The sequence below is a fragment of the Artibeus jamaicensis genome, unplaced genomic scaffold, assembly GCF_021234435.1.
Source record: "Artibeus jamaicensis isolate MK-2021 breed Jamaican fruit bat unplaced genomic scaffold, CSHL_Jam_final scaffold_537, whole genome shotgun sequence".
In the NCBI taxonomy this organism is placed as follows: Eukaryota; Metazoa; Chordata; class Mammalia; order Chiroptera; family Phyllostomidae; genus Artibeus; species Artibeus jamaicensis.
Genome location: NW_026522047.1, coordinates 21698530 through 21712972, shown reverse-complemented (window position 1 = coordinate 21712972; position 14443 = coordinate 21698530). Strand labels below are relative to the sequence as shown.

Sequence of the window (14443 nt, the reverse complement as noted above, 5' to 3'; positions counted from 1 at the left end):
TGATGGTGGCCGCCTCCCTTGCTGTAGCAAGCCCGGAATAAGCAGCCTTCATTTGTTCTCATTGGCTGGTCTTCATGGAGCGTGTGAGAGGGTGCTCTGTGTGCATGCGTGAGTGTGTGTGAATGCGTGCATGCCTGTGTGTGTGGAGGGGGAAGGGATGGCGATGTTGAGGATAAGAGAAAACCTAGGGGGAGCCTGCACTGACCATGAGATCTTACCACTTCTGGGTTTGTGCCCTTGGTGTCTCTTCTCTTTTGGAGCTGATGGGAGGGGTCGGGAGAGGAGACAGGAGGGAAGGGAGAAGGAACTGGGTGAGAGTCTCTTCTGTAGTACAGAGAGGTGATTGTGAAAACCAGATTTGTTGGGGTAAAGTAATACCGAGACCCCAGAACCAGCAAGAGATTTCTCTTCCCACCCACCTGAGTGTGAGGAGATCTCTGGGCATTTGCTAGGCACTATACTGCACTACTTTGCTTCCTCCTTTCATTGCTGAAGGCCAATGGCAGGTATCGATGTTAATACGATGTCAATGCATCATTACCCCGTCTGTGTGTCTGCCCCTCCCTCCAGAGGCACCCAGTGCCTCCCGGTTGAGACTGGGCCCTGCCTTCCTGCTGTGAGTGTATCAGGATTTATTTCTTCTGAGGCTGGGCAGCCACTTGCCAAAATTAATGGTTGGTAAATTTAGAGCAAACAGAGGTAAATAGTCCATTACTGACCACACGGTGTCCCTGTGATTTCAACTGCAGTAAAGAGATCGCTAAGGTGCTGCAATTTTCTGATCAATGATGGTAATTTTCTTCCCCCTACGATCAACTTAATCATGCTAAGGGTCTAAGAGAGCACAGGGGTCAGAACAAAATTACATAGCTGTGCACATGTCTCCGTGGCCTTGGTTTATTTTGCACATCGTTCTAACTGATGCATTGTTGTGCTCGCTCGGAAGTGAGCGCAGGGCTCTTGTAGGAACTAGCTGGCCCTGCCAAGGGCCCACACTGAGGACTGCAGAGTAAGACCGTCTGGTTTGGCCACATGCACCCAACTCTGCAAAGCCTCCATCCAGCTGTGGTTTTAAAATCGAAGAAATCAAAGCTCACATCTTGCCCTCGCCACACATGCGCTGCAGGCCTGGGAGGCGCCAGTGCCTTTAACAGGGTGTAAGTGGCAAAATGAAGAGAACTCCCAAGCCCTGGGCCCTTTCTCCTGTGCACAGGCAGCAGCTGGAGCAATCGTGCTAGGGCAGGAGCGGCTGCCAGCCAAACTCAGCACCAGAGGGTCTCAGAGCCCGTGGTCTGTTCACTTGCTCAGCAAGAGTTTGATAAATAGTTCTTTCCCTGTTGTTTTCCAATCAATCATCCAGTTTTGAACATGTCTATTTTCTCCCACCATTTGTTCTGTACTGTCACCCAAAGGGCAGATCATATTAAATCAGGAGTTGACTTAATTGCCAGTTGAAAATGTTAAAATCCATACTGTAAATCCATTAACAAACTGATCATTACATGAATCACCCACGTATTTCTTGTGCATAAGAACTGAGACAAGCAGTGACTAATGACATTGAAAGGCAGCAACATGCTGAGCAAAAAATTAATGGCCACATCAGGGGCAGAGAAACTCCAGTCAGCTTGAGTGTTTATACCAAGCAGATCACTGAAGATGAAACCTACCGGAAAGTGGCGGTGACTCATGGCAACCCGCAGGAAAGGGGGTAGAGAGAGAGAGTGTGTATTGCTTCTCTCCCTCTCTCTCTCTCTGCCTATTTCCCTCAGCACCACGACAACTGTGGTTATGAAACTGCGTTCTCCGGGGCTTAGGCTCCAATCCTAAACCAAAGGAGGAACTTCAGTTGCACACAAAACCTAACTCTCTAATCTCCCCTGCGCACGGCCGCTCCTTCATGCATTGTTTCCATTGGGTAGAATTTCCCCCTCATTCCAATCCAACCCAGCCCTGTTTTTTGTGTTGTTAACAACCTCTGAGAAGTTTATTGTCATGAAAGGAGGGAGAAAGATGAAATAGAGCTCCCCCCGCCACCCCCACTCCCTCTGAGAGCAGACTCTGCTTTGGAAATAGGCCCTTTAAAAGGTCATTTCTCTCCTACCATATCGTCCCACGAACAGGGCCCCTTGGAATCTTCCCAAAGGAGTTGAAAACTTCTGTCCACCCCGATACCTGCACAGGGTTGTTTACAGCAGCTTTATTTATAATTACCAAAATTTGGAAGCAACCACAGTGTTTTTCAGTAGGTGAATGGATGACTGTGGTGCATCCAGAATATCATCCAAAGCTAAAAGATATGAGCTGTCACGCCACAAAAAGACTTGGAAGAACCTTGAATTCACGTTGCTGATTGAAAGCAGCCCAACTGCAAAGGTCACATACCGAATGATTCCGACATGCGACGTTCTGGAAAAGGCAAAACTATGGAGGTGGTAAAAAATCGGGGGTTGTCAGGGGCTGGCTGGGGGCATGGGGAAGGGATACCAGGTGGAGCGCTGAGGGGTTTTAGGACAGCAGATCCACTCTGTGTGATACGACAAGGAGAATACATGTCATCATGACACTTGTGCCCAAACCCATAGAACGTCTGCCACCGAGGGCGGCTTTGGGTGGTTCTGACCCGGCGGTAGCACGCGTGTCGCTCCCCGGGGGTGTCCACCGAAGGGCGGGCCACGCACGTGCGGGGCAGGGGACGTATGTGAAATCTTGGTGCCTTCCTAATTTTGCCGTGACTCTAAAACTAAAGACTTTAAAAACTCAAGTATTTATAAGGAAAAAAGCAAAAAACAAAATAAAAAAAACGTGAAAAGATCATTTCTCTCTGGGGCAGAGCACCTCATTCAGGCCGGGTGTGGCAAGGCCCTTCCGCTCTCTGTGCGCCCCGAGGGAGGGGCGTTCATTCATTCAGGGCCCAGGAGGGGGGATGGACCCGGCGGAGGGAAGAGGCCTGGCCTTGTCCTGGGGGTACAGATGCCCCTGTTGTCTGGGTCTGCACAGTCCCACGCGGCAGGAGCAGCCCCATGGAGTTGGTTACATTTAAATTAGTAAACTGAAAACTAACTATTCACTGCACACTAGCCTCCATGCAGGTGAGGCTCCGTAGCCTATGTGGCTACTGGCTGCCGTATGGGACAGCCCAGATTCGGAACATTTGCGTCATCTCAGAAAGTTCTGCAGCTGACTAGCGCTACCCTGCACTCGAGGTAGCCACAGGGACTCCCTTGGAGTTGAGTAAAACCACCAATCAAGAATGCACGTGGTTGAGAACCTGCCTTCCAGATTCCGAAAGACTCTAGCCATTTCCACAGGGACAATCCCAAAGGACAGAGGCCCGTGGCCGGGCCGGGACTGCAGAGGGCTGGAGAAGTGTGCTGACTGCACCAGTGACTGAAGAGCAACTTCTCTTTTGCAATCCTCGCTGGTCTGACAGGCTCCTGCAGAATTACATCACTTCCTAAAAAGCAGGCAAACACTTCTCCTTCAAGTTCGCACCTACCCAAACAAGCAGGAAACAGGAAATGTTCACGTTTCAGGGAGGCTGAAGCCAGCACAGCATCATGCCGGAGGGATTGCCCAGGAGAGGGGACAGGAAGGCCCCCCGCGCTGCCCTCATCTTTGCCCTGATAATCGCGCTCCTTCCCTATGGCCGGGCTCAGGGTAAGCTACCTCCACGCCAGGGTGGAGGAGAAAGAAGCCTTGTTTGGTGCCCGAGGCTACAGAGCCTACAGAACTCTGCCAGGGAAGCTAACACCCAGAAAATGTAATCCTTTTTTTGTGAAAGAAGTGGAGAAAATTAGAACTGTCTTTTTAAGGTGCCGGGGTGGGCGGGCGAACTTGGCTTTCCCTGCAGCTATCGAATCACGCTCTAGCTCACTCATTTAATGTAATCTGTCTGCAATCTTTGTCTTCTAAGATATGTGGGTCCCTGTAATTTACCAGCTTTAATGGGCATATTAAGAAAACCATAAAGTCTTTGGCTGTTCGTGTAAAAGAACATTTCATTCAGCTGAAACAGCAAAATAATAACAAATGTGGTTTGAATAACGTGGGCTGAAAAGGCTACTGGTCTCAAAACTCCTGGGAAAACAAGTATGGAAATTTACTACTGGAAAGTGTACTAAAAACAAGAAGCTGTAAGTTTATAAATATGTAAACCGGAAATTATCTGAGGAGTTCCCAGGCATCCACTATAACTTTTTAAGAAAGGTTTTTTTAAAAAATCTGTTTCTCTTTCATCTTGTTACTCTGAGAGGTATTTCCTTTGCACTGACTGTTACTGATGAAGCTTTGTTTTAAAAAGTAATGTGATTATATAGCGCATCAGAGGTGTTGGAAAAGATCAAATATCAAATCTCATTCTTTCCATCTAAAAGCAGCTATTGGTTTATATCCTTGACAGTTGTTACAACAAGCCTGTCACCCTCAAACACCTCTTACAGTGGTTTTGTCGACTTGCCTTTGGATAGATAAACTTGCTGCCCATGGCTTCTTCAATGGCTACTTTCTAGTGTAGGGCCGTACTTTAAGCAAAGGGAAAGTTCTCAAGCTACATTTTTAAAAAATTTATTGATTTTGGAGAGAGAGACAGAAACATCAATTTGCTGTTCCACTTATTGATGCCTTCATCAATTGCTTCTTGTACGTGCCCTGACCAGCAACTGAACCCATGGCCTTGGCATATCAGGATGATGCTCTAACCAGCTGAGCTATCCAGCCGGGGCTTCAAGCCTCCGTTCTTAGGGAGGACAGGGGCATCAAGCACTGATGACCTAACAGGTGTCACAGCTTCCTGGAGATTAGCAGCTGGCATCCAGCCACCCCTAGTCCACCAACTGCTCTTTCCCTGTGGCTCTCTGCGTGGCCTCTTTGGGCGTTTGAGGTGGGAAATGAAAGGTGAAAGGTCATTCCTGCTGGAAAGATGTTTTGTTGACATGGAGGTTGGCGTTCAAAATGAGTTGGTTAGCATTCCAAATGAGTTTGGGGGACAATATGTTGTTTATGCATGAAGTTTTGGAGCTGGGAGAAAGTCTAAAGATTATGCAGCTCCAGCTCCACTGGGGGAAAGGGTGAAGAAACTGAGGCAGAGGAAGTTGAGATGTCTGACTCCCACTGCTAGTCAGCTTTTCTGACCTGGACTCCAGGGTTCTCCGCTCCTGCGGGGGACCAACCACACCCCCTGCCACCACCACTGGACTAGTCCTCAGAGCCCGCCCCCAAAAGCGGGGCTTGGCATCCGCTTTCCACCTCTCGCAACTCTCATGACCACCACCAATGTGCCCCTCACACACGCCCCTGATTAAAATATGGACCTTGCTTGAGGATGTTCTTGAGCTCTCTGAAGATGACTGAATCGAAGTGTTTGCAATTCAGGAGATGCAGCAGGAATATGTGAAGAGAACCAGTCCATAAAATTTCTCTCTCTGAGACCCGTATGTGATCTTGTGACTCTTAAAGACCTTCAGTGGCTCCTCCTTTATGCCCCTTAGACGCTAACGTCAATCTCCTTGCCAGGGGCCCCTCCTTCATGTGTCTCCCACTCCCCAGCCACAGCCCCTCTAGTCACACTGAATGGAGTGTGTGCTCCAGGCCTCTGTGGTTCTTGCTATTGAGTGACATGTTCTCTTTTTACTCTCTAGTGAATTTCTATGTGTCCTTAAAAGGCTCAGACTGAAGGTCACCTCCGCTTTGACGCCTCCCTCTGCTTCGCCCTCCCAGGGGCTCTGTCTTTACCCCCCATTTTGCCCATGGACCTAAATGTACGTACACTCAGCTCGTCACTTTGAATCTGAACTGTGTCTCTGCCCATATCTTCCACCGGGCTGCAGAGAAAATCCCCTTTAGTTCATATTTGACTTCCCAAAACCCAGGAAGGAGTCAGCGTGGATCAGGAGCTCAATAATTGTTAATAAATACTAAAATCATCCTAGAATGGACGGGAGGCTGATTCCTATGCACTGATGGGCTACGGATAACAGGAAGTGTCAGCATGTCAGAAGTCAGAGATAAAAAGCCGCATTTAAATCTCAGCTGCGTTTTAGTGGAACACAGGCGTCACCTGGCTCATCCAGCACTTGTGCTGGGCCCTTCCTGGATTCCCAAGGTCTGAAAATACAAAAACGCTACTTGCAAAAGGCTGTATCCTCAAGCTTATTACTTTAAGATTAGTCAAAGGAAAGGCTATCTGAAATTAAAGACTGAATGTACATTTTTGAAATTAATTAATGTATATTCTTTTGAGCTGATGGTGCCTAAGACTTCAAGATGAGTTAGTGTATTGGTGTCACACTTGTATTTCCTTGAATTCTTCACAAAAAAAAATGGAGATGTTTGGTGAAAGAATCCAATCTACTGAACAGTCCCTCTCTCTTGCAAGCATATTATGGGATACATCACAAACCAAGCCTTCATGAACCACAATCAGGCAACAATCTAATACCCGCAGTCGCCTGAGACTCCTGCGCTATCACTTCTGAGTCGGTGCCTTTCTCTTTACGCAGATTGAGAGCCAGGCACAGAATCGATGACTATCCCAAGTGAATAGTCTACTTAGAAGTCACCCAGAGAGAAGTGAGAAAATGGCTTTCCTGGTGTTTTTGACCGAACAGATGAGCATAGGTGAAGGAAAGCCGCAGGCCCGGGTGTCCTGGCCAGAGTGGGATACTAAGCAAGTTCAGACTCGAGGTGGCAGCTGCCTGTGGAGCGAGGGGAGGCATCTCCACCTCACCCCTTACCCCGGGCCTGTCAGTGTCCACTGAACACTCTCGGGAGCTAGTCGCTGCTTCCAGACCCCAGAAGCACAGGGTCGTTAGCTGCGACAAGCAGAGTGGTTTGCAGAAAGAAGAGCAGGGGGCTCACTGCGGAAACAAGGCAGAGGGCACTGCAGCGGGACGGGCAGCCACTAGAGTTGAAGGTTGGGTTTGACAGGGAGGACCGGACACTGGGGTCTGCTTCGGAAGAGGGAGAACCACGCAATTCTTGACTAGTGAACCTGGAGAAGAAGGTAAAGAATAGAAGAAAATACTTGTTGTGTAGATAAGGTGGCATTTTCTGACACTGTTCCCGTTTCAGTGAATGTGACTGCCCCCTGCTATTCTCTGGGCCCGTCCCAATGAAGCACTACCAGTGATGGCAGGGGACATACACAGCACTCATTATGCTCCAGACACTGTTCTAAACACCTTCCACCCACCAATTCATTCAACTCTCCCAACAGCCTTATACAGAGGTACTATTATTCCCGTTCTATGTATGGGAAAACTGAGGCACAGAGAGGCTAAATGATTTGCCCAAGGTCACACAGCTAAGTAGTAGATCTACGTAAGATTCAGCTTCAGGAGTCCACGCTCCAACCACATGCTAGATTACCTCTGGGTTTTCAGGCTGCACGAGTCTAGTCTCAGATGTCTAAGGTTGCTTACCCCATGTTAGACGAGGAGCTACATTTGGTGTGGTCAGAGACGGGCTGACCAGAAACAGGTGGTGAGAGTTGGGTTAAACTTTGGGCTGAAGAGGGGGAAGGGTGGGGCCGAAAGGTACAGAGAGAGCAAAACAGAATCTGAGGATTAGCACAGTTAAAACCCGAAGCAGGTAAAGCTATTGTAAAGTCACTGGGTAAGAGGCTTGTGGGTGTGGGAACCAGGGAGGGAAAGCCCAGCTGGGAAGGGGCCCCAAGGACCGGACTCCAAAAACAAAGCCACACAACAAAACAAAACAAAAACAAGCAGAGAGGGATTTATTGAGGCTCCAAGTCCCTCTGTTTTGAGAAAGGCTGACCCAGGAAACTAGGAGAGGGCAGGATCCTGGCTGGGGAGAGCTCAGTTCTATACAGAAACAGTGCAACCTGCAATTTGCCTACCGGTGTGTATTTTGCGGCACCTTCAAATGTTGGCAAAGATGCAGAGAGACAGGGACTCTGCACCCCTGGTTGGGGTGGAGGGTAGGTTAATGCCACTCTTAGTTTCTCTTGCTGCTTAGCCCATCCATCCACTGGACTTTTAATGTCAGTTTTTATATTTTTCATTTCTAGAAAATCTATTTTCATTTCTAAAAATTCCTTCATCTACTATACTATGTCTATATAGGTCTCGGTTTTATTTTCTTGTGTTATTTATTTCTTCTCCTTATGTCTTTATTTTGAACATACTACTGTTTGATAGCTTGTATCTGAAATTTTTAGACCTAATCTTGTTGCCTGCTGTATCTGTCAGCTCCCATTCACGATGCAAATATTGGGGGCACTGAGGCAGAACCTGGCATGCAGGATGACTCACCCTATTTAGCAGAACCCCAAATGTTCTTACCCTATCACTGGGCTGAAAATGTTCCACTAGGGCAAACCCCATCTAGTCACCCCTAAACAGCATTTGAGAGAACTCAGATGGGGATGTGCTGGGCTTGAGGAGACCCCGTGCTCGGACCTCAGCCTTAAACTTCAGCCTGGGGTGGGGAGGAGGCAGACCTTGGGGGTCAGCCTTCAGGAGTCACATGAGGAGGTGCGAAAACCTTATTAAAAGTACAAGCCAGCAAACCAGCGTTAGCGGTGGAGCCGACTTGGTAACTAGAGCAGGTAATCAGGAAGGCCAATCAGAAAGGAATAGACAACATCAAGTTCAAAATCAGAGGAGAGGCCAGCCAGGATCCACAGTGTCAGGATGATGGTGTGAGATCAGCCTAGGGTAGTATACCTGACTTTGACTTTGAACTTTGCCGAAATTACTGCAGTTGCCTTTTGTTGTTGTTGTTGTTCTTCCTTTCTCCCTTTCTCTCTCTCTCTCCCCCTCCTTCCCTCCCTTTTGTTGTTCTTTACTCTGCAACCCTTCATCTCTGGACATTCCTACAACACCCTTCCTCACAGCTCTGCCTGCCTCACCCACTCCAAAATAGCCTCAAAATAATGAAACAAAGTAACTGACCTTCAAGCTAAGAATGATCTTTATATTTTTAAATGATTACACGTGTATTTTAATGGTCGTGTAAGAACTTACATAAGAACCGGCACTCTTGGCCTCAAGATCTAAAATATTTACTCTGTGACCCTGTAAGGAAAAGTTTGCCAACCCCCTATCTAGTCAGTATGGGAAAATGCAATATAATTAGTGATGAATACCATGGTAGTTGTTACCGTATTCTCTATTGAGCAGGTAGACACACACCATGCAAAACAATGTGAGAGCCCGTGAGTTCTTCCCCAGCCCTGCTCTCCTCCCGTCTCATGCTCCCCCATTGTTCCCCTTCAGAGATTGGTCCAACCTCTTTGAAAGACATTTTCATTTTTATTTTCTCACTTTGCAGTCATTTCCCAACCCAGTGCAATCTGTCTACTGCGTCCACCACAGCACTTGATTAGTCTGGGGAACCTGTGCCTCCTAATAGCTTAACCCACGGGACCCACTTCTGTCCTTATTTTATGTTTTTCTGTGTAGCACTTAACATAATTAACCAATTATGGAAACTCGCCTCCTCCTTGGGCCTTACGATGCCATTTCATTCTTAGTCTTCTATGACTCTGACTGCTCCGCATTTTTTGGTCGTGAATCTTTCTCTTTCACCTGCCCATTTCATGTTAATATTGATCTTGCTTCCCCTCTTACATCATTCTTGGGCAGTGACAACCACTTTCATGGCTTTTATCTTACCCTTTGGCTGATGATTCACCAGTAATCATCCTCGGACCTCTCTGCCCAGCCCTAGACCTGAATTTCCCTCCTCAGTTCTCCGTGGGTACATCGCTGGGCCCAAAGCTCAGCATGTGAAAAACAGAAGTTGTCCTCTGCCTCCTGCTAGTTCAGGGTCTTGTTAGCTTTCACCTAAGGCTGCTTCATGAGCTTCTTGACTGGTCTCCTTGCCTTTGGTCTCATCTCCAGTCCATTTTCACATACCTTCCAGGGTGATCGTTCTATCACAAATATATAAGCTTTTCTCTCCTGCATGTATCTCTTCAGTGGTTTTTCATTTCTTTGGGATAGAGTCAAACCCTTTGGAATCATTACAAGGCCCCTCCTGAGCTGGTCCGAGTTCTTTCCCCACTTAACCCTTGACACTTCCCAACACACATGCTCTGACACAACTGCTGAGTGTGCCAAGCTCTGCTGAGCCCCTGAGCTTTCTGTCTGCCACGTTTCCATTGAATGCCCTTCCCTGACGTCTGTGGTCAATGAACTCCCACAGTTCAGTTCATGGTCACGTCCTCTGTGAAGATGTTCTGGATCCTCACCCAGATGAATGCGTTCCTCTCTCACATCCTTGTAGCACTTTGTATACAAACACATTATATAACATGATTTTTATTAAACTTTATTATATGTATGGATTCGCGTGCCATTGTCCCATTTAATAGTCACTTCCCTGGGAGGTAGGGGCCTGGGCTCCTTTGCCTTTATGTCCCAGGAACTAGAAGAGTGCCTGGCACACAGTTGCCACACAAACTGACCGACTGACTGAATGATGTGAAGTTTATTCTATGGCCCCAGACTTACTTGTTTTCCTGACAGGTTAGAGTCATTTAAAGAATGTAGAAAAACTGTGGTCATACATAGATAAATGTGATTTTTATTTAACCCAATGTTGGTTTATTTCAAAATGTGAATTATCCTACATCTTTTTATGCATAAACACCTCCCTTCAGTCTCCTCAGACCAAGACCGGCGGCAGCGAGTGGCCCCCGCCACAGAGACCGCTGCACGGCTGCGTCTGTGGGCGGTACTGAGTGCGCTCTTACCCATCTTCCTCTGAAAATGGGGTGCATGCTTAGACCCAGAAAGTAGGTGCCGAGCAGCACAATGATTTGCAGAAAGACCAGATAGTTATAAACACGCTGGGGAGACTTTTGAAAAGAAAACAAAGGGAGTACAAGTTCCACAGACACTCATTTCAAGCCACTGAATGCTGACTTGAAACTTGAAAAAGAAATAAAAAATATATAACGTAAAACTAACAACAACAAAAATCTGCCTCCAGCAGCGAGTTCAGACAGAAGAAGCATTTCCTGAGAAACGACAGGTGATTAGGGAAAAGTTACCTGAGAGAGCAGAGTCTGGTTGCTGGTGATGTTCTGATTTCCTTCTCTTAAAATTAATTAATCTACTTTGGTTTTGAAACTTGACATTATTTCTATGTTTCTTTATGTCATGTGAATCAAAACCATGTTTTTTTATTTCCTACTTCCCCACTGCATTGCCAGTCTCAGAAAGAGGAGCCCAGTGGTTACTAGGATTTCATGACATTTCCTCCTAACCCATGACAACACAGTTTATTAATTTATAAATTCATTTTTCCTTTCCCCCAAATGTTCTTGTTTATTTCTTTATGACTAAGATCACCAGATTTAGCAAGTAAAAACATAGGACACCAGTTAAATGTAAACAAAAAATTTTTAATTGTAAGTTATTGATTATGCTGTTACAGTTGTCCCAATTATTCTCCCTTTGCCCCCCTCCACCCAGTACCCCCCACTCTCTCAGGCAATCTCCCCACCCTTGTTCATGTCCATGGGTCATAAGTTCTTGGCTAGTCCATTTCCTATATTGTACCTTACATCCCTATGGCCGTTCCGTAACTACCTATTTGTACATCTTAATCCCCTCACCTTTTCACCCATTGCCCTACACCCCTCTCCCATCTGGCAACCATCAAAGTGCTCTCCATATCCAGGATTCTGTCTCCATTCTTCTTGTTTGCTTAGTTTGTTTTTAAGAGTCTATTGTTGTCAGGTATGTATGTATTTGTTATTCCTGGTTTTGATCTTCTTTTTCTTAAATAAGTCCCTTTAACATTTCATGTAATAATGGTTTGGTGATTATGAACTTCTTTAGTTTTTTTTTCTTGTCTGGGAAGCTCCTTATCTGTACATATGTAAATGATAGCTTTGCTGAATAGAGCAGTCTTGGATGTAGGTCCCTGCTTTTCATGATTGAATATTTCTTGCCAGGCCCTTCTAGTCTGCAAAGTTTCTTTTAAGAAATCAGCTGCCAGTCTTATGAGAACTCCCCTGTAGGCAACTAACTGCTTTTCTTTTGCTTCATTTAAGATTCTCTTTTTATCCTTAGTCTTTTGCATTTTAATTATGATGAGTCTTGGAGTGGGCCTTTTTGCATCCATCTTGTTTTTGAGGATTTGCTTGTCTATTTCCTTCATTAAATTAGGGAAGGGTTTTTTTTTCATTATTTTTTTAAATAGATTTCCAATTACTTGCTCTTTCTCTTCTCCTTCTGATACCCCTATGATGTGAATGCCAGAATGCTTGAAGTTGTCCCAGAGTCTGCTTAAACTGCCTTGTTTTTTTGGATTCTGTTTTCTTCTTGTTCTGATTAATTTTTTTTGCTTCCTTATGTTCCAAATCATCGATGTGATTCTCAGCTTCATCCACTCTACTGTTGTTTCCCTGTAAATTGTTCTTTATTTCAATTAGTGTATCCTTCCTTTCTGACTGGATCTTTTTCATGCTGTCGAAGTCCTCACTAAGACCCCTGAGCATCCGTATAACCAGTGTTTTGAACTTGGCATTTGATAGATTGCTTATCTCCATCTTGTTTAGTTCTTTTTCTGGAGTTTTGATCTGTTCTTTCATTTGGGCCATGTTTCTTTGTTTCTTTATTATGGCAGCCTCCCTGGGTTTGTTTCTATGTATTAGGTAGAGCTGCTTTCACTCTGTGTCTTGGTAGTGTGGCTTAATACAGTAGATTTCCTGTAGGGTCCAGTGGCACAGCCTCCCCTATCACCCAAGCTGGGTACTTAAGATGTGTCCTTTGTGTGGGCTGGGTACACCCTTCTCTTATAGTTCAGCAGTCTGGATGAATGTGGTTTCTTTAATTCCATATTTGTCAGACTTCCATTCAACTTCATCACTGCCAGTTCTGAGTGATGGTTTCTCTATAATTTAGTTGTAATTTTGATGTGGTTGTGGGAAGAGGTGAGGCATGTTTACCTATGCTATCATCTTAACCAAAAATCAGACATATGGGTAAATTAAATAAACTTTCTCCTTTTGAGTTTTCTAAATTGCAGCCAATCAGTTTTGACAGAATAGTCAAAGTCATTTGATGGAGAAAAGATAGTCTTTTCAACAAATGATGCTGCAGGACTTGCCATATCCATTATGATAAAAGTAAATCTCAACTTTTAAGCTTCAGGCTCTACCAAAATTTTACTCAAAATGGATCACAGTTCTAAAAAATGAGGCATCATAATGCCTTCCATTCTTGAGTTTTTTGAAAAGTCAAAACCCAAGCAGTCCCTCCCCCCTGAAGTTCTGACTCAAATCTAACTGCCTCCAACAATTTCTTTAGCATAAGTATGCTCCGTGTAATTTAACGTAAACATAGGACACACAATTACTGCATGAGACACGGTTGTACTAAAACACTATTTATTGTTATTCTTAAGCTTCAGTTGAACAGGGCATCCTGTATTTTACCTAGTAACTCTATCATCATGATTATCCTTTGTCAGGTAATGGCCACCCCTCCGTTCATTCATCATTAAAACCACAGACATATTGGCTCTGCCACCAGCTAACAAATGTTAGAAGAATATTTAGGCTGAGCCCTAGATTAGTCATTTAAATAACAAGAAACCATCTCTGAAAAAAAAAGAAAAAAAAACTACCAATGATTAAGTTGAATAAAACCGAGAATCCAAGAATGGACCAATTTTGGAGAATCTATTAATGTAATTCATCCCATTAAAAACTAAATGAGAAAGAAAATCATAGGATTACATTAATAAATACTGAAAAGAGGTTAACAAGAGAGTGAGAATAGCCCAACATTAGTTGCTCAAGCCGCAATACTAAAATTCCCGCTCTTTGAGGCTGGTTAGCTATCTGAGATGGAAGGGCAGGAGTGATTCTCTTTCGAGGTAAATGAGGATCAGAAGTAACCCAGCTTCGGAGACCCATTAAGAAGGGACATTGATGATTCTAGAAAATCTCACCCCTGATCTTGCTACCCTCAGACACCTCAGGAGCTCACCTCCTTCTTGGGCCTCTGAGAAACCTTCCCACAACAAGCAAATCCTGACCCTCTGCTCCACCACTGGTGGGCGGTGTGGGAATTTTGGTTGCACCCTCTCCCGTTCTTCCCGTAGCTCATGGGGAAGGTACATTAGCCACAAGACAATAGCCCACATCTCCTTTCCTTGCTTTCCTGGTCTCTGATTTATCACAGGCATACTCATTGTTTGGTTTGTCTCTGTCTTGCAACTGCCTCTCTGGCAACACTGAGTTTGTGCTGATCTGGGAAAGGGTGTCGTGCCAGGATGGAGGGCCTGGGTGACCCGAACAGGAGCCCACGCACTGTACCCCTCGGCAGCGTGTCTTCCTTCCCTCCTCAGAGGGAGGCTGACAGGCCGGGCCAGGGAGAGGGCAGGGCTTGGTGAGAAACAAGTGTCACCAAGTCGCTCCTTTAGACTGTGGTTCTGAAATTGGCTCTTCAAAAGAGAGAAA

The 14443-nt window shown here is 45.6% G+C and overlaps 1 protein-coding gene across 1 annotated transcript in view; it reads left to right on the top strand.

Moving 5' to 3' along the window:
- Nucleotides 1-3446: 3446 nt before the first annotated feature.
- Nucleotides 3447-14443, top strand: part of TMEM154 (transmembrane protein 154) — a 40920-nt gene continuing 29923 nt past the window's right edge. The window contains exon 1 of the mRNA XM_037168086.2: nucleotides 3447-3660. Within this exon, the coding sequence (XP_037023981.2) occupies nucleotides 3561-3660 (100 nt within the window). The 5' untranslated portion in view covers nucleotides 3447-3560. The remainder of the gene's footprint in view (nucleotides 3661-14443) is intronic.